General features: G+C 35.5%; 2 protein-coding genes and 1 long non-coding RNA gene across 3 annotated transcripts; 1 reads left to right on the plus strand and 2 right to left on the minus strand.

The window, feature by feature from the left end:
• Nucleotides 1-1,874: 1,874 nt before the first annotated feature.
• On the minus strand, nt 1,875-3,329 carry LOC112568166. Its single transcript, XR_003100014.1, has 3 exons — nt 3,245-3,329; nt 2,500-2,528; nt 1,875-1,998 (listed from the first exon to the last, which is right to left on the minus strand). It is a non-coding gene; the product is annotated as an uncharacterized LOC112568166 (long non-coding RNA).
• A 650-nt stretch (nt 3,330-3,979) lies between these two features.
• Nucleotides 3,980-9,837, minus strand: LOC112567470 (kelch-like protein 8). The gene is made up of 5 exons (XM_025244162.1): nt 9,712-9,837; nt 6,675-7,227; nt 6,199-6,227; nt 4,362-4,494; nt 3,980-4,012 (listed from the first exon to the last, which is right to left on the minus strand). The coding sequence occupies exons 2-5, from the start codon at nt 7,176-7,178 to the stop codon at nt 3,980-3,982; spliced, it is 699 nt and encodes a 232-aa protein (XP_025099947.1). The 5' UTR covers nt 7,179-7,227; nt 9,712-9,837.
• Nucleotides 9,838-10,977: 1,140 nt separating this feature from the next.
• Nucleotides 10,978-17,162, plus strand: LOC112569630 (ectoderm-neural cortex protein 1-like). The gene is made up of 6 exons (XM_025247471.1): nt 10,978-11,224; nt 11,399-12,175; nt 13,475-14,313; nt 14,652-14,904; nt 16,099-16,140; nt 16,469-17,162. Exons 2-6 carry the CDS (start codon nt 11,446-11,448, stop codon nt 16,591-16,593), a joined length of 1,989 nt encoding a protein of 662 aa, XP_025103256.1. The 5' UTR covers nt 10,978-11,224; nt 11,399-11,445; the 3' UTR covers nt 16,594-17,162.
• Nucleotides 17,163-18,713: the final 1,551 nt, after the last annotated feature.

The raw sequence follows: 18,713 nt of genomic DNA on the forward strand, positions 1-18,713 counted from the left end.
TTCTGGACGCTAGTGACGTATGCACGCTGTCTGGCTGGACAACATGTCAGGCGCCCTCTATAAAAGCCATTCACCTGCTACAGCTGGGTACCTGTCTTCTGCTGCTTTATACACAGGTGAGTATACATCACTGTCAGCTTGACAACATTTCTAAGGCATTGCGATCAGCTCTACGACTCTTTGTGTTTCGTGACCTCATAATTTTGCACTGATAATCGGGCTGTGAGTCAGAGTGCTTCTAAGACAACAAATATTTTCTAAGAGTTGGTGAAAGCAATGTACTAAAGGGATAAAAAAATAATTTGAAGGTGTAAAAAATACAAATCAATTGTACTACAGAAATAGCTGATATTTAACTGTCATAGTTAGTAAATTGTCCTTGGACCGGTACCTGTCGTTGAAGGAGCACATGAATAGACGCGGCAGCTGACAGGGCCTAACCCTGATCATCGTAAACGCAACATTATGTATTCGATAAATAACATTTAAATAGAAGCATATTACATTTTTTTACTTAAGGTGAAATAACAAAAATGCCAAGCAACAAAGCTTACAAAATGATATCCAAATGGAAGGAGAGAGAGAGAGTGTGTGTGTGTGCTTGCGTGCTTGCGTTGAAGCGCGGGCAATTCATTAGTGTGTACATGTGTAATCCTGCATACATAATGGCCCTTACGTGCGACCACACACACACAACAAGTGCATGCACCCATAAATATATGAATAAACGCACACAATTTACATTGAAGGAACACAACTTTACTATGCCAAGTGTCACAAAGTAAAATTTGTATCACTTCTATTCTAAACAAATTTGGTGATTAACATAATTTATCACTTTTCAAATTTTACCATCCTAATGCCTAAAAATTTAATATGTTACTACTATTATAAATAAAAAAACACTAATTGATATCTTTTTCTTAAATTATACTTAGAAGCGCTACGTAGAAAAACACATATATATATATATAAAGATATGTCCACACACGTATGTATATCAATTTAGTTATGTGTGTACTATTTATGTACCAGCAAATTAGGCTCGAGTAAGCAGAAAACTTCTCCCCTCAAAGTTTCATCTGTCTCTCATTCTGATTTGTTATACATTCTTCGAATGAAACGAAATGCCTAAAGAAAATCAAGGAAAAGACAAAAAAAGAAAATGTGTAAGCGCATTGGCCGGCATTAGAATTGTGTGTTCTTGAAAAGTATATAAATAAACGTAAAAGCTTCTGAGGAAATAGAAACTCATTATTTTCTAGTTAAAGAGGAGGATGGCCGGTTGAAGACCCTGTGGTAAAGTTTTCTTTCATAAGTTAGAACAATTTCTTGAACGGTATTTGACCAACGAGGCAGCTGAGAAGGCGAAGAGAGCGGGAAAGAGTGGAGAGGGCACTACCATCATAGAAGATGGTCCAGACAGATGTAGAGCTTTGCCTCTTTACTCCACCAATGACCAAAAGGCTCCGGTTTTCTTCTAAGGACTTGATACCTAATACTTGTGTAACGAAATCGGCTCTTTGACAGAATTCAAAAACATAATACTTTTGAAAAGAAACAGCCGTCAAACATTTATAAGAGATACAGTTTTATACAAGCAACATTTTTGTACGTGACTATGATAAAACAATAATTCATTAAATTCCACAACACAATACATTTAATAAAAACATAGTCAAGACCTGAAAGACCTGAAAGATTAAAATGTCCTGGAAACCAAGTATATATAAAATGTATAGTTCTAGCAGCTAAGTAAAGGAAATTTGGCTAGCAAAGGACTGCAATATTTATCATTTCATGTCCTTTTCTGGGTACCTGGACTGCTTTCCTCCATTTTTATCTTTAATAAGGTGTTTCCTCTTTCGAGTGTCTAAATCACTGCCACCTGAAAATAATTTGGGGGAGTCTGTTCTTTCTTGTGGCTGTAGGTTTAGGTGTGCCATTGAAACAATTACTTTGTATATCACTCCGCGACGAGAAGAGATTAAAGTATCCCTGAAAAAATCAGACGAAATAGCTCTGTATTACCACTTCATAAAAATCTTTCAGTAGCTAGAAGCTGAATCTGCTTGAAAGTAAATTCATCATATTAGATGTAACCCGTGGCTAATACCTGGTCTGCATACCAATCTACATTATAGAAAGATAAAGTGCAAGCATAAAGTTGTGTAGTGTTTAAATTGGGTGTCACTATCAATATAAGTTGATACGCATTGCAAATTATATATGTAGTATATAAGACGACTTTGTTAGTATTTAATCTTCCATGAGCTAGTTTCTCGAATTACAATTCATCACTGTGCTAAAACAGAAACCGTAACGGAAAACAATTTTTTTACCTCGATAAAACGTAAGACATATGAATACATATAATTTTGAATTAATATCGGGTTCAAAAGCTTCTTCAATATCTTTCAAAATACTTTAATATTTCACGCGTAAAAGTGACTGAATTAAACAATTTGAGTAACAAAATTAAACACTTTAGAAACTTACTTTTTAACTTCTTGCTGTGGCCCCTTGCACTGAAACAGCAAATTTATTCTATAAAATATCCTGCTAAACAATCTAAATCCAATTTTATGTTTTCTCTCTGGTAGCCTTCCTTCACTAATCATACAAATGGAACACAAGCTTCATAGGTTAAAAACAATGATCTTGCTACAACTATATTAAATCGCTTACAGAGAATTATTACCTATCGTAGATACCTTACCAACATTAGATACTAACATTGACTGCATTAACATGCAACACACGTTACTTACTAACATTTGCAACATTTTAAAAATCACTGTAAATTTAGACATCAATCCGCATCTTTTGTACATATTTAATTTTCTCTCGTGTAATTGTAATGCCTTTGTTATGAAAGAGATGTATTGTGTTTAATCTGTTACCCATTGTAAATAAAGATTTATTATTTATGTCCACGTGTGCTTACTATTACTGTCACACTGTATATATTTATATACATGCTACAAATGGGATACCAGCCATCGTTACTTTTGGATTCATGTAGGTTCTTATTGCAAACGTTGAAAAACTAACATAAATCAAGGACGCTTCTTCAAAATCTTATTTTGTTTGCTGTTAGAAGCCTATTTTATGGTAAAGAAGCTCTCTAAGCTATAATAGGAAGAATTTAAACTTTTAAAAAGGCACTAAATTGAAAAAATATAAAATAAAAAATGCTCTAAAATTTCTTTAAACTACAAGTTACTTGAAATGGAAGAATCACCTGGTAGGAATTCGAGCCTCGGGTTGCTTCGCTCAGTTTCTGTCTCTTCTCTAATCTCTCAACATTCACTTTCACGAAAATACTTGGACGATGGGACGCCCCAGGCTCAGGAGAAGATGGAGCAGATGACGCTTGTGAGGATGAGTCTGAAGACTCACTGGAAGAATTGTCAAAGTCATATGGGTATCAGGGCAATACATGCAATGAGAAAATAATAGAACAGTACGGACCACGTTTGCAAGAAAAAGTCTCAACTTGTAATGCTGGTATTATCAGTGTTATGTTTTATATTTATGATACTCATTTTCCTTTCTTTAGAAAGAGTTCTTTATTAAAACAGGAACATGTTTTAATACTGAACAGTCTTCCATTCTGTGTATTTTATTATTTATTATTAATGGTAAAAGTAGTAATTATGGCTATTAATAAGCCTTTATATACGTATTCTCATGGTAGATAACATTGATTGCAAACAAGGACATGCTGCTGGTCATTAATATCTATTTCCTATCTCTTTTTCAGTATAAAAATTAGGCGAGCTGGTTCGTGTTAATGAAAAGAAATCTTCTATTAACCAAAGTACCATGATCTGAAGAAAAGATTACGCTTGGCTGGTTGCATATAGATTATTATCCATCTGTGAGTTTTTGTTCCAATTTTATTAATTTTTAAGCTGATATAAAAAGTCTTAAATTCTACAGATTATTAAATAATGTCTTATAAACCTTAAAAAACTTACTTTTCTATGTCCAGCGTCAGCTTGTTTAACTGAAAAATAAAATTCTTTTGTTTGAAATAGACGATTTTTTTTCTTGCCTTTGCATCGCACTTTCTTTCTTGGGTTTTTGTTAAATGAGAGGGTTAAGATGTTATAACTATAATTATCATTATCAGCTGAAGTATCAGTTTCATTGCGTCATCATCATCATCATCATCATCATCATCATCATCATCATCAGGTATGAGTATAATTAGTTGCAAAAGTTGTAGAACAAGAAAACTGTTTTGTTTAGTTATCAAAACAAAGTCATTTCAGTAAGAAGAAAAAAAATTGATTAAAAACATTCTATAGAACATAAGAGAGGTAGATTAATGATGGTAACATGAGTCCTCTTGCCTTTGTCTGTAGTTGACTGTTTGGTCTTTCTTCAGTTATTGCCTGGTATTTTTCTTCAAACAGAAACTGGTGATTTGTGTCGGTGACGGGAGAAGACGGAGCAGATGATGCTTGTGAGGATGTTTCCGACAAACTATTACAAAAACCATATTATCCTGTTTACTGAGGCTTTATCTGTCTTTGTGCTATTGTAACTATCATCAATAGTCAGGTTTTTTTAGCCTATTATAATGCTACTGTTACAATTTTATTATATTTATTTATCATTTATACAAATACGATATAAGTATGTGTCTAGAATGTGTTCAAGTCAATTGTTAGTATACTATTCCCGTACCTTTTTTCGGTTAGAAAATAATATATGGTCAGTACCAGGTTAGGCAAGTAAGAACGTGGAAGGTTTTTCGACCAAGATCAGCTTGAGACCCGTCAACAACCATATCAATCATTACATTATCAAAAGTAAATAGTGTAATGCTAACTATTGGCTGAATTTAATATTATAACGGCCTCTATTGCGTACAACTGAAAATAGATTTCAAGCAACACTTTGCAAAACAACCAGACAACAACCAGTAAGCCTGGTGATATGCTATTTCATATAGGAAAATATGATTAGAACTAAATGGAGCCTGAATGGAAGAAAGTCTCGGCTCAGCTGCTCAAGATGGATTGAGAAGAAACAAAAAAAGAATATGACCGTTTTCTAGCCATAAAATCTGGAAACGAAAAAAATCGCAAAAAGGGTTGAATCACTATTTATGGCCCTTTTGGAATAAGACAACAAAAATAACTAAAATCTTTGTCATACACTTGTCGCGTGTCAGCCATGTTTTTGTGTTTCTTTCAGCGCTGGGGACGCACGGCAATAGAAAGGCTTACAGCAGACGACAGTTGACGTCACATTTCAGGCTATTTATGGTTCGCGGAAGGGGGGAAAGATCGATGTCATGACCATGTTACGTCACGCGTCATCTGCTTGATGCTGAGTCTGCTGCTTGTTGTAGCAATGGGGGTTCGCTGTTCATGGCCCCTTCCAACCCTGTCGCAGTTTTGGCGCGAAAACCTTCACGCGCTGTAGCGTCACGTGGGTGTTGTGGGCGCCGGCCATTGGTTCCCCACAGCGTAGCGCCCTCATGGTCTTCGTTCATCAAAGGTTGGACAAGTACGTCTCCGGCTGAGCGACTGGGTTTGTGTTCGTGCCGGCTGTGTGAGCGGTTGCGAGCGTGCATCCGGCGACGCTGGGGGCGATCCGCGACACCACCATTACATCAACCACATATTCTAGAAGAAGAACAGACCAAAGCAAAAAAACTTTGAAGGATCAGAAACAAAGCTTCATTTCTCGCATCCTGAGACAGATGCGAGACACCGAATCTACTTATCGATTGGAGGAATTCAGGCGTTCGAGACCAAGTATTTGTGGAGGCTGCTTTGAATATCCTACAAGTAATTAAAACCTAATACTCAAGCACGGTCGCCATCTTAGTCGTCCCCCAGTAACTCATCCTCGCAACAGTGAAGCCAAGTAAACTGGACAAGTTTAGCAATGTGACTCGGGACAGCACTGTCCTACGTCGTTTGTCTGGGTACCTTGAGAGTCTAAGCCAATGTGAATACGATAAAAAGCTGAAAGAGTAGACTGGTCGTTTTGTGGAGGACATGTGCACCGCCGCTTGGGAAAGGCCAAACTGATGGCTGATAGGTACTATCACCCATCCATTTTCCTCGTTTTTGAAACGACCGAATTGTTAAAATATTCACATTAAAACATATTTAATTTGATACACGAAAATGTGCAAATCAGGTAAGCTTGAAATTCCAAAGTAAAACTTACTTTTCTACCTCTAAAGTTGGGGTTTTTATCTGAAAAAGTAAAAGAATTCATTAAAAAATTTTAAAAAAAAGGTCTTATATATCTCATTTCAATATATCTTAACTACCGGTTGTTAGTAGGTAAAAGTTTGACATTTGTTGGTGTAACAATCTCACACGCGCCGTTTCTCTCCATACTCAATGGGTATAAGAGCTATTTTACCTTGACAAATATGTGTTTATTGGGCATTAAACTCGATTGGAATTTAAAAGATGCATTAATTTAACATCTTGGGTAGTTTTCTATTATAATGGGCTTTTGCTTATGTTAGTTTATCTTACGGGAAAAATTAACAGTAGGTTTTAATGTTTGTAGCTGCAGCATTAGATGTATCTTATTAAGATTTTCATCAGGAAACAGTATTTTGTGTATGACAGATTACGAATTATTATTGTCAGACATTTGCTCAATTCTTGAAACTAAAGAAAGATGCTTACCATGGACCTAGGTAAGGGCAGCCACTCCTGCTGTTTGTTTGCAATATTTTTAGCTGCTACTCTGCAAGCTTTGCGAGCTAGAGCCGGTAGTTTATATTTTTGTGCACACTTCCAAACTTGGAAACAATATTGAGGTATTAAATTGTGCATTAAAATGTCAACACAACGTTTAACCAGAAAATCTATTTCCAGAAAGCAAGATATTACAAGAAAGTCTTTTGCAGTTTCTTGGTTTACCAAATCCTTGTTTTTGTAGAGGATTTCCAAAAGCTGTTCAAACAGTTCTGGCGACAGATCCTCGGAACTGATGTGAATTGTTTTCTCATTAGCCATGATTTGTTTTTTAAAAACTTGAGAAACTGACGCGAGGACCAAACCATGGCATTTAATTTCTTTCTGGCCTATGACCACACAAATGTCACACAGTTCACCATTGTCAAATAACTGGCCGATCGCTTGATGTATATGGCCAGCTGGCGTGTTTTGTGGATGTTCAGAGGTCATGATCTTCCTTGTTGCTTGAACCTTGTCAGTTGATGAAACAAAAATATGTGTGCAAATAAAAAAAAATCATAAAGTAAGCAAATCAGTGAAATAGATTAACGGGATTTTGCACAGTTAGTTAAGCCAGTAATGTTTAAATTGTAACATGTTATGTGCTTTGACATTCTCACGGAAACAAATGTGTGTAAATGCGTGTCTTAAAATTTAAATAGTGTGTGTGTGTGTGAATAAATGTAGTCATACTATTTTTCTCTACATGTTAAAGCATGCATTCATTCTAAAACTCGAAAAAAAAATTATTTTATTTATTCACGGATGCTCGCTTTCACTTGCGCAAAGAGTTTTTTTTTTGGTTTTAAGTATTTAAACTACACAATTTATTGGCATTCTTACTGTCAACGTCCTTATAAACTTTATTACATTGTTATTTAAGTAATTTATTAAAAGTTTAACATTGGTATAGCTTCATACTTTGTTTTTATTTTTTAAGTACTAGTTTAACCTGCTTTGAATTGTAATACTAAGATGCTTTAATTCCTCAAGATAATTTAAAAGGATAAGAATAAAAAAGCTATTAAAAAGATGTTTAAAAGTGCAATAACTTATCATTTAAGTATAATTAAAAAATACAAGTGCTAAAATAAGTAGCAAGAATTTGTTTCGTATAACATCATGTTTTTTTTAGATTTTCAGAAAGTAAAATCATATTTTGTCCCCTAATTTATTCCACAGTCTATGTGACACATTACCGGCATCAGTTCCTGAAAACAGTTTGGGAAGAGTATTTTAGGGACGTTTCTTCACATTTGTCGCCCATTCTTTGTCAATTTTTCAAAGAATAATGACTCACATAAATGAGGAGGTTTTGTTTGACATACATACGTAAAGTCTTAAATAAAGTAAATGCAGTAAGGATTTTTTCACATGATAAATACAAGCTTAAAGTACCAAATAAGATAATATTTTATTAGAATACATATTAGAATTTAAATATTACTTACTGCTTTCTTCTCATTTTTGTTGTTTGAGTACAAATCCACGTTAAATCGAGTGACCCCCAACGAATGTCAATATGGCGCTGAAGTAAACAAAACATAGAGTGGTGATAACACGAGAAAACCCCTGATTGGTTGACTTTTTCAGCCTTTAAAGGGAAGTAATCGCAGGAGAAACAAGTCCTAAAGGTTCCCGTGTTTTCTCCCTAATGTCTTTGTTCATTATCGCACAGGGTTGCAAACTGTACTATGACACCATAGTTTCCGTCTTTGCGATGGGCGCAGAGCCCCGTACTTGACCTTTGACGCGGCCGGCGATGGCGATGGCCTCGCAGCATGAGTGAGCGAAGGGTTCACCGTACCCTGTAGTTGGGGGGAAAGCTGAGTTTGATTATTACCACGCCAGTCATCGAAGAAGAGAGACGTTGTTGCGAATTTCTACAGAGGTTTTTCAGGTGAGTGTATATGTATGTCTAAGTGTGATCGTTCCTAGACTTCACCGACCATGAGTGAGATTTTTGGAACTACTAAAGAATATTTTGTTTATAGAGACTGAATGAATGGAAGGTTGAGAGTCGCTTCTGACATTGATGTGCTATTTACGGTTTGCAGTCATTTTCATGTATTGATTTGAGTTACGCAACCGTTGTTGTCCTCCCCTAAAATCAATACAAGCTCCTGCACAATACAGAAGTGTAAGCCCACGTACAAATCTGTGTAAACTGTTGTAGGAAAGGACACGTATGGGACTCAGTGGTTTGTTTGACTTGTGTGCCACCCTCAGCATCGTCCTGTACAGGACCTCATGACTATCGCCCACAACAGGTAAGAGTGGCGGCCCTGTCTCCTGCCGCGTCTATTCCTATGACCCCCTCAACCACAGGGGGTGGACAAGGGACGACTGACTAATTATATAAAAGCAAAAATTAAGAAAACATGGTTTAATCAGGGTCTAAGTAAAGAATTATGAGAAAATACACAAATTCACATAGTTGCCAGATAGTACTAGCAATATTAACAGTACTAGCAATATACATACATGTAGACGATGAAATAATTTGTCTCTCTTTTTATAAAACAAACACACACACACATTCCCCAAAACTACAGTTGGTGATCTTAGGTCACCTTATGCTGGTACAAGATCAGGGACAGAAATTGGTCTAACTGTGTGTAACGGCAACATGAAAGGAAACGGAATTATGAACTGAGATGTTAAATAGTTATTATTTAAATTAGTTTAATTTGTTCGCTAAGACAATCATTATTTCTCTTCTCTCTTTCTCTATCACACACACGCGCGCACGAACGGAAGAAAGAAAAGATCACCACCATGATGTCATTTACACAGGTGTAAAGAGAGGCATTTCAACACCGAGGTTAATGAAGATCAATCTCAATCGATTATTACTGTCATGTTGACAGACACTTTAATCACTGGACTACAAACAGTACACAATGCCGGTCAAGTTGCATAAACAACTATTTTTATCGATCAATCGAGATGTCAATAAATAGATGAACAGACAGCTACTTACCTCTCAAAGCTGTTAAAGGTACAAGACTTCAGGGTAAGCTTTCAAAAGCAGTGGCTTGAAGTAAACTAACCTCCACCACGCCTCTATTTATATATGTTGTAGCAACCGGCTTCTTGACAACGACTTCAATGTGAAGCCCTCTGCGTGCATTTACCTTTGCACAACGATTAATCCAAAGAATTTTTTTTTAAATTCTAGAGTAAAGAACATTGAAAGAAGGTAAAACGCTTTTTTTTCAATAAATTTCCCACGTACATCCTTCAAACTTAACGAATACATTTAATATGAATAGAATAGAATAAATATATAATTTATCCAAAAAAAAACTTTATCCTCCACGACACACACTATCACGTATTATTTCCTAATCTAAACATTTTCCATCTCAAATTTTAAATACATTGTATCTCAAAGTGAAAACTGCTGAAAGCAGAAGTGTCGAAGTCACACATTATTAATTCTAATTTGTAAAAAATGGCTTAAGTAAAGAACAGAAGGCTTTGACAGACTTACTCAAAAAGTAGCTCAGCTAACACCAGTCCCCTGTCTGTCATGACTGGTCTGTCATGGCAAATTTTCGGAACTTTGCCAACGCTGTGGTCGACGAAGAATAAAAGCTTAGAGGTGTTTCCTTGTATCTTCTCTTTAAAAAGGCTAAGGGAAATCAAGTATGTAGCACGATAAATTTCAAATGAGTCATTGAAAGATATTGTTTTGCCAAACATAGGAGAATACCCGTTTCTGTCATACCCCTACAAACGTACCTTTGTCAAGAGCGATCTATAGGTGTAGACTGAATAGCTCTCCAGGGCACAGTAAGTGCTCACTCACACTGCCATGAGACGAACGCCCTTTCTCTTCACCATAAAACCTTGTCTACCCAAGAAATGCACGTCTAGACGATCACAGTCCACGCCACCCCAAGCCTTGCCTTTTTAAAGATAACATGAAAGCGGACACCTTTAAGTAAAGTTCATGAAGTTTGTCATGACAGACCAATAATAAAAGATACGGAACTGAAGTTTTGATCGGTTAATTTTTTTAGCAAGTCTGTCTAAGCCATCTGTGCTTTACTATGACTTCTTATACAAATTAGAATGAATAATATCCGACTTCTACAGTTCTGTGTTCAGCAGTTCGTCGGTCTGTTTGCTATACGATGTCTCTAATATTTAAGATGGAAAATGTTTCGAGTAAGAAATAGCTTGTGACAGTTGTTTACAATGAGGCTATTGGTACATGATATATCAGACACACATTGAACGCTTTCTTTTGTGAAGAATATATGTGGGATTGAAAAAGTGTTTGACCTTCTTTCAGTGTTCTTCACTCTTCTTTGAATCAATCGTTGTGCCAAGCTAAATGCAACCAGACGGCCTTCACGTTGAAGTCGTTGTGAAGCAACGGGTTGCTACAACAGGAATAAATAGAAACGTGTGGTAGGTCAGTTCACTGCAAGCCACTGCTTTTGAAAACTCTCGCTGAAGTCTTGTGCATTCTAGAGCTTTGGAAGGTAAGTAGCTGTCGGCTGTCTATTAACAAAAGCAGTGTTTGATGTAAGCTGTAGAGAAAAAGTTACAGTTATTTAAACTGCTAAAACTCTAAATTAGTAATATATAATACATTTTCTCATGATGCATCCGTAATTAAGGCATTTAAAAAAATTCACTTTTATTCACTCGTGCAGCTCATTGACGTATCCTGGCGTAAAATAAAGGAAAGAAAAAGAAATCCATGGCAAGAGAAAATCTCACCGACGAGACCTTCGTGGCTGTTCGCCGCGGGATCGGCGAGCAGTTAAATGACGGAGATTTTTGTGACCTGACTGTGGTGGTTGGCCAAGTTGAATTCTCCTGCCATCGTGTGATATTAGCATCCGTGTCCTCGTTTTTTAAAACCTCGCTAAAGCCATGCTGGCGAGAAGCTTCCAACCGGAAAGTTGACATCACCCACGAAGATGTTTCTCCCGAAGCCTTTGGCTATTTGATTGATATCCTCTATAGAGGCGAAGACGTAGTCAACGAGCAAACCGCTAAAGATATTCTCAAATTGTCTATCTATTTGCAAATCAAATTTCTGGAAGACTATTGTCTTGATTTCCTTCAAGAAACACTTAAACCTCATACTTGTTTAGAAATGTGGCAGTTTGCCCTGATGTATAATTTGGGCAAACTAACTGTCATGTCTTTTAAAATGGTTCTTCAGGAGATTAACGTTGTCTCACAGCAAGAGGAGATGTTATCACTTCCCAAGTCTCTGTTTCTCATTCTTTTGTCGGCACAGAAGAAGCTCAAGATGGACGATGTTTGTAAGACTATTCTACGCTGGGTGGAGGCGGATCAAGATGCAAGGCTCATTCACCTCTGGGAATTTCTCCCTTTTGTGTGTTTTTTGCAGCTTAGCTCGGACTATCTGTGTGAGATTGTCACCTACTTAAACCATCCTTTCGGAAAAATTTTATTTGGTGAGTAACTGAAGTATTTTTATTTTTACAGAACAATGCAAAATGTCCCTTTCAACCATTTTTCTTCTAGAAGGCCTTGACAATTAGCATAGACAAGACAAGAAAAGACAGTTAATTTTTACTTTGTGAAAACGTGTTACTAAGTAGTAACTATATCACACACCACAGAATTAGACTAAGTGGGTTCTTGAACACTTAAATGCTGCAAAATACAAATATAACTGAGTACCTTATTATTAAAATGTAATCGGTTTTGTTTTTAATTTTTGATTGAAAGTGAGATCAATGCTTTCTAAGATATTACTTTCAAGAAAACAAGTACAGTAGCACAGCCAAGTCTGCAAGAGAAAAAAATCTTCTGTAAAATTAAATACAACATTGTTAGCATGAGCAGTAAGCTCTGTCTTTCAAAACTCCATAGGATATAAACATTTTACGACGGGTTCATAGCTGTCCGTTTGGTCAAAAGCCTATCTCTGCTAATCAGACAACTATGACATTGAAAACTGTCTCTAGGATGTTTGCCAGCTGGTTTTTCGTATGGCAGATTAGGTAGGAATTTCAAGTCATTACGGATTTATATAATGTCATCTGCATTAGAGAATGGATACTTGACGTAGTGAAATAAGTCAGAAGATAAATAAGCCATAAAGAACAAATAATGATGCTGTATCGTTTTCGTCAAGATCATTAGTAGCTGTTATATCGATGACAATCAAAAGTACTTTACTATCATTCATAGAGAGATTACAAGAAACAAAAATCAGCTATTAACATATGATCTATAATTTGTTCATTTTAAAAATATTTTTAACATCACTTACAGGCAGATTACTGGCAAAGTCGTATTTTATTTGAATCTCTTGCCCATTATGTTGTGTGTATCTATATATATATACAAATTCATATTACGTTTGTATATGTGATTTCTTTTTGAGCAAAACAATTATCTTGGACAATGAAAATGATAACGAGAACGACAACTTTATTAGTCCCAGTGGGGAATTTGAACATGAGAAGGTACTCCAGTTACAAAGTTAAAGTTAGAAATAAAAGTAAGAATAAAGGTCGTTGCAAGGTGCAGCGTTAACAGATGTCAACATGAAAAATATTAGCAATGTAAAACGGAGGCACGGGACAAATATATATATAATATAAAACAAACAACAAACTGACTTGTACAGACTGACAATAAAGTTTAATTTGATTTGCTAGATTTAAATCTTGCTATCCACCTTACCATTTTCCCTTTTTTATCGCCTTTCTATTTGTATACTTCTATTTTAAATTATTTTCCAGAAAAAATCAATGAAGGTTTGACATACAGCATTAAAGGCACGCAAGGAAAAGATTCAACTATTATGAGGAGGATTGTGGCCAGGCAGCCTGTGCCTTTCACATCTCCTGAAGTTGAGACCCGTGCCTTTATAATTGGAGGTTACACAGACGGCACCAAACCTACTCAAGACACTTACGCCTTAGATGTAAATGTCAGGGATGTAAAGAGTGACAACCTTGCACCCCTTCAGGGGCCTATTGGAGTCGACTTTGCCAGCTGCACACTCAACAATGAGGTTTATGTCTGCGGTGGTTCTGAACTTCCAAGATTTTTTGCTGTCTATAAGCCAGGCGACAACGAGTGGGAGGTGCTGCCCTCTGTACCAGAAAACGGTTGCGAGAAGCATGCAATGGCAGCCAACAACTGTTCCAAGATATATGTTTTTGGCGGACTTACCAAGAACTCTGCTGGTGACAAGGTGATTTCATCTAAAGTCTTCATCTACGACATACATGTAAAAGAATGGAAGGTCTTTTGCAGTCTTCCTGTGGGTGTCAAGGAAACCACAGCTGCTGCTTTGGGTCACCGGATTTACCTGTTTGGTGGAGTAGATTGTAAGGGAGCAAACACAGATGTTGTGCAGTGCGTGGACACGCTGAGTGGTTGTGCCTATCAAGCTGGCAGACTGCCGTCACCCGCGTGCGGAGCACGAGCTATAAGCAATGGAGGACGTATTTACGTGGTGATACCCGAAGGAGATATTTTAACAATGTTGGAAAATTTCCTTTTAGCTGAACAAGTAGAGAAGGAAATGTCTGAGGAAAAAGAAAACGGAAAAAGTAATGCTGAACCTTTTAATGTAAGTAAATATATGTGATCTACTCATAGGTCTTACTAGAAAGTGATTTATTATAGATTATTGTTTCACTGTTCTTAAAAATGCAAATGCTTTTTAAATTACACATCCTACCGTGTATACCCGCAAATATACAATGCACAACTTCATTCAAGTCTAGAGATACTAGATATATTTTACATACTTTTCGGTTTCCTGATTTGTAGCACTTAGTGTCTATACACGTGATGAGTCATTTCTCACTGGCATCAAATCTCATTGCAGCTTATTAAGCAATTATATCTTTATCCTGTATAATCGAAATCCTTATGATTATCAGTTAAGCCTTTTTGTCATCTTAGAGCATCAGATCAACAGTCAGCTTTCAGAAAAGGGCCACAATGACAAGGAGACGCCATTTTAGTGTTTGCCTGAATGCAAAAGAGATCATTGTATGTGGTGGAGAGAGCGAAGACGGAGAACTGTTAAGCAGCATCCAGGGAATTTCAGTTGCTGATGGCTTATTTCCAAGATGGAAATATCCCGTTCTTAAAGAGAGAAGAGCGAAGTTTGATCTTCACATGCTAAATATTCCTACTGTCTACCTCAGAGAAGGTAATGATATTATTCTACATTCATATTAATTCATATGATGTTTAACTAAAATCTACCAATGGCATGCTTAATTAAAACTTTTTAAAAAATATAGAAAAATGTTTCTCAGTTTCCTTTTTACTTAATTATGCTTATTGTTCCATTGCTGTACTTGACTGGAGATTTGTAGGAAACTATACTTTTCCAGAAAAGAGCAATCGCTCAATACACTAAAACACCACAACACGTTGTTTACATTTTTGAACGTGATTTATGCAAAGCGTCGCAGTAAACCCCAAAGCGGTTGGTTGCAAGAGTTTTATTTCTATAAACACTTGATTTTTGGGTAAAAACTATTTAGAAAGGCACACCTAGTGCTATTAAACGAAAGATCATGAAAATAGTCCGGTCATTTCAACCAAAAAAAAAACACATTGCCCTGGCCTTATTAATTGAAATCATAACATCCAACAGAAGACCGCATCGCCCCAACACTGAAAGTCAAATTGATCCTTACTCACGTTAAATAAATTCCCAAGCACTGATGCCTGGTTAATATTAACCGAATGTCTTGGAATAATGAAGACAAAATCAGTAGTGTACAATTATAACAAAACGTTTAACATACACTGAACACGATCCCCCCCACTTAACGATAATAACAACTAATGATATCTTTAAAATGGTTTAATTAAAAACAAAATTTCGCTGTGCGGTACTATTTAATCTGATCTCCAAATATCAGTAATCAATTTGTCTTTGGGGTATGACGAATATTTTTTAAAAATTTCTAACTAGTTTATAAACAAGACCATCATCACCATGCATTGAATGCGAATTAAGATACACCTCTATACATGTTTAATTTACATGGTTCGTTCTTCTACCTAGGTTCATTCGTTGATGATGATGATGATTATGATGATGTATGTGTTAGAGATCATATTTCTTTTTGTTATATAACTTGATTAAAAAGAATAAACGCATTTATACTAGTCTCATTTAAGCTCTGATCCAATAAAAAAAAAAACATCTACGATTTTATTACATTGCAGTTGTATACATTTTTGCATTTGTTATTTATATTCTAGCTCAATATTATAATAAAAACAGTTGAGAGAAAGAAAGAGAAAGATTTATAACTTATAATTTTTTTGCTGATACAAAAATAATCTACAAATGGTGAATATAAAATAAAAGTTTATTCTATTTCAGACCCGCCTATCAGTGATGATTTATCAGAAGATGAAGAGGAAGGTATTTTTATATTCTTCCATGTTTTGTATTAATCAGTTGTGGTTCTCATTTAGTTTAATATTTTTCACAACTATGGTTTCTAAAAGAAGATTAAAACATTATATATATATATCAGAGAGAGAGAGGAGAAAGAGAGAGAGCATCACGAAAAATAATTTAAATAGAAAATGTTAAGCAAATAAGATTACTATCAATTAGGGAACTAATCACTTTAAAGTCTTCCTGTTTCCTTACTTTTCCGTATATCGTCTTATAGCCACTCATTTTTCCATATAGTTACCGTAACAGTGCATTTAGTGATTTGATACATGAACTTGATTTGTTTCAGTGAGCGAGCCTTCACCACCTTCACATAACCCGGCAGTAAATGCATCAACAAGTGTACCTGTAGAAACGCTATTAAGAGGTATAGGTATACCAGTTCCAATTTGCAAGAATGCCTACTTGGAATAAGCAATAGGGTCTAGAAGTTCTTTCATTGCTGTCATTACTGGGTTCTAGCCCTGCTATCATTGTTGTTACTAAGGTCTAATACTGCTGTCATTGCTGCTAGTAAGTTTTAGCACTTTTGTCATTGCTTTTATAGCCTCCAGTCCCTTTCTGCTGCAGTTGTGGGTGTTACAATAGTAAGGCGCTACAATTTGGCTGTGGTGTGTAGAATGATGTCTACTTCAGGACATGTATTCATTGAGTTAGATACACACTAAGTGCTTGAGATACTTTGATTTGTGGATGCTTTCATGTACAAGGACACCACCACTACATTTGTAGTGAGCACATGTCACTGACGTCATTGTTATCGGTTTCCATAACTGACAGTGTTATCTGTATAATGTGATGTGTGCATCATAATGAGCATGTCTGCTGGCTTGGATGTTGCACTGTAAATTAAAACTTTATAACTTTTAATATCATTATTTGTTCTTGGAATGTCTAATATATATATCTTTAATATTTTATGTGTAAAAAGTTTTAGAAAAAAGTCATCGTTCTTCTTCATTTTGTTTGACCTGCCGCTAGGATATAATCCGACTGTGACATTTGGTTCGCGAAAGTATTTTTATTTGGTGTCATTATAAGGATTTGACCAATATATACACACGGAGCAAATAATTTTTTATTAACATATTAATTGCGCTTCTACACATACACGTTTCAATAAGCATTTTACATTATATTTATATTTCAATATATATATATTCAGATATAACTGCCCACGTTATTTTTATAATGTGTTTTAAAAAAAACACACTAATATAGATCGGATTTATCATGTCTATAATATGTTTTGCTTCCAATACTGAGTTTCACACTTTCGATGAGTAAAAAGGAATCGAAAATGTAGAGTTTTTATGACAGTGATCGTGTTTACTCACGAAGAATTTAACAATTGTGCACGACAACAGTTGCTTGTGATATATGGAAAAAGAAAAGTAGGTATAAACCTGTCTGATGATTTATAAGTTTATACGCATGGTGCTTTGATGGTCGAAGAAAACATGGGTGGAAGTGTGATATTTAACATTTCGCTATTACTTAATAAGGCCCAAGAAACATACTGACTGTACATCCAAGTAAATAGTGCGTCTTGTAAATAGAATTGAATGTCTTATCAAAGCTTCAAAGTTACAAAATGTTACGATGTCGAATTGGCTGAGTTTCTCTACAAGCCTTTTTAAACGTTTGTGTTTAATAAAATATGTGTATGTGGTGTATGTACGCAATAATACAACATACCAATCAGACATTTGCAACAGATAGTTATTATCGGTATTAAACTCCTCCTTATCAATCGAAACCGAAAATATGTTCAATAGAAAAACTCGTATTTCCAGGGCTTCACATTCTGAGTAATATACTTACTATGTAACACCCGGGTGCGTTTATGGGGGTCATAGATTTTTGATGTTTGAAGAAGTTCGCAAATATGTGTAAACGAGTTCTTTCTTTAACAAGAGTATTGCTCACATTACCGAAATATGCGACTTCACTCTGAAAATAAATCACATCAAATGTGTGTTGGCTGGGATCAGCGCATTGGAATCATACTTAGCATTTCTTATTAATAATGTTACTATTAGCAATAAAAATAAAACAACATTAACATTTTAGTGCTTATACTAATTTGAGTGTCGGTTATCTGACACAAACAATCGTCACTATATACAAGAATCTTAGTTTTGCATCTTTCTGTCTTTCAGGTGAAGGTCAAAAATAAAATGTTCTTTTTAAATTTTTGTAGTGATTTTTTGTAGTATGATCTATTGTAATTTCTTTAATTGATAAAATAAAGCTTCAACATTTTGATAAATGTACTGCATTAAGCAATAGTGATCTAAAAGTAATTGTGATTTATACATGATGGGTACTGCTTTGATATTAAATTTCAGTAAAACTTAAATAACACAGGCTCGAATAATCTATGAGAACTTTATCACTTTCATTAACCTGATTATTTTCGCTTATCTTAGCTCTGCTCAATAATTGGTAACAAACCGAAATCGTACATAGAAATCGAAAGCGGAAAGTAGCAAAAGAAGATCACAGTCCAATTATTATCACAACATAATTCG

Source organism: Pomacea canaliculata, linkage group LG7, assembly GCF_003073045.1.
Source record: "Pomacea canaliculata isolate SZHN2017 linkage group LG7, ASM307304v1, whole genome shotgun sequence".
Classification (NCBI taxonomy): domain Eukaryota; kingdom Metazoa; phylum Mollusca; class Gastropoda; order Architaenioglossa; family Ampullariidae; genus Pomacea; species Pomacea canaliculata.

Excerpts from the sequence above, each read along its gene's own strand:
- LOC112567470 (XM_025244162.1), bottom strand. The coding sequence starts at position 7,178 with ATGACCTCTGAACATCCACAAAACACGCCAGCTGGCCATATACATCAA. Across the intron at positions 6,228-6,674 it reads TGCCCTTACCTAGGTCCATG|ATAAAAACCCCAACTTTAGA; the intron begins GTAAGCATCTTT and ends TTACTTTTTCAG. Across the intron at positions 4,013-4,361 it reads ACAGTCAACTACAGACAAAG|TTAAACAAGCTGACGCTGGA; the intron begins GCAAGAGGACTC and ends TTTATTTTTCAG.
- LOC112569630 (XM_025247471.1), top strand. The coding sequence starts at position 11,446 with ATGGCAAGAGAAAATCTCACCGACGAGACCTTCGTGGCTGTTCGCCGC. Across the intron at positions 14,905-16,098 it reads TACTGTCTACCTCAGAGAAG|ACCCGCCTATCAGTGATGAT; the intron begins GTAATGATATTA and ends ATTCTATTTCAG. Across the intron at positions 16,141-16,468 it reads ATCAGAAGATGAAGAGGAAG|TGAGCGAGCCTTCACCACCT; the intron begins GTATTTTTATAT and ends GATTTGTTTCAG.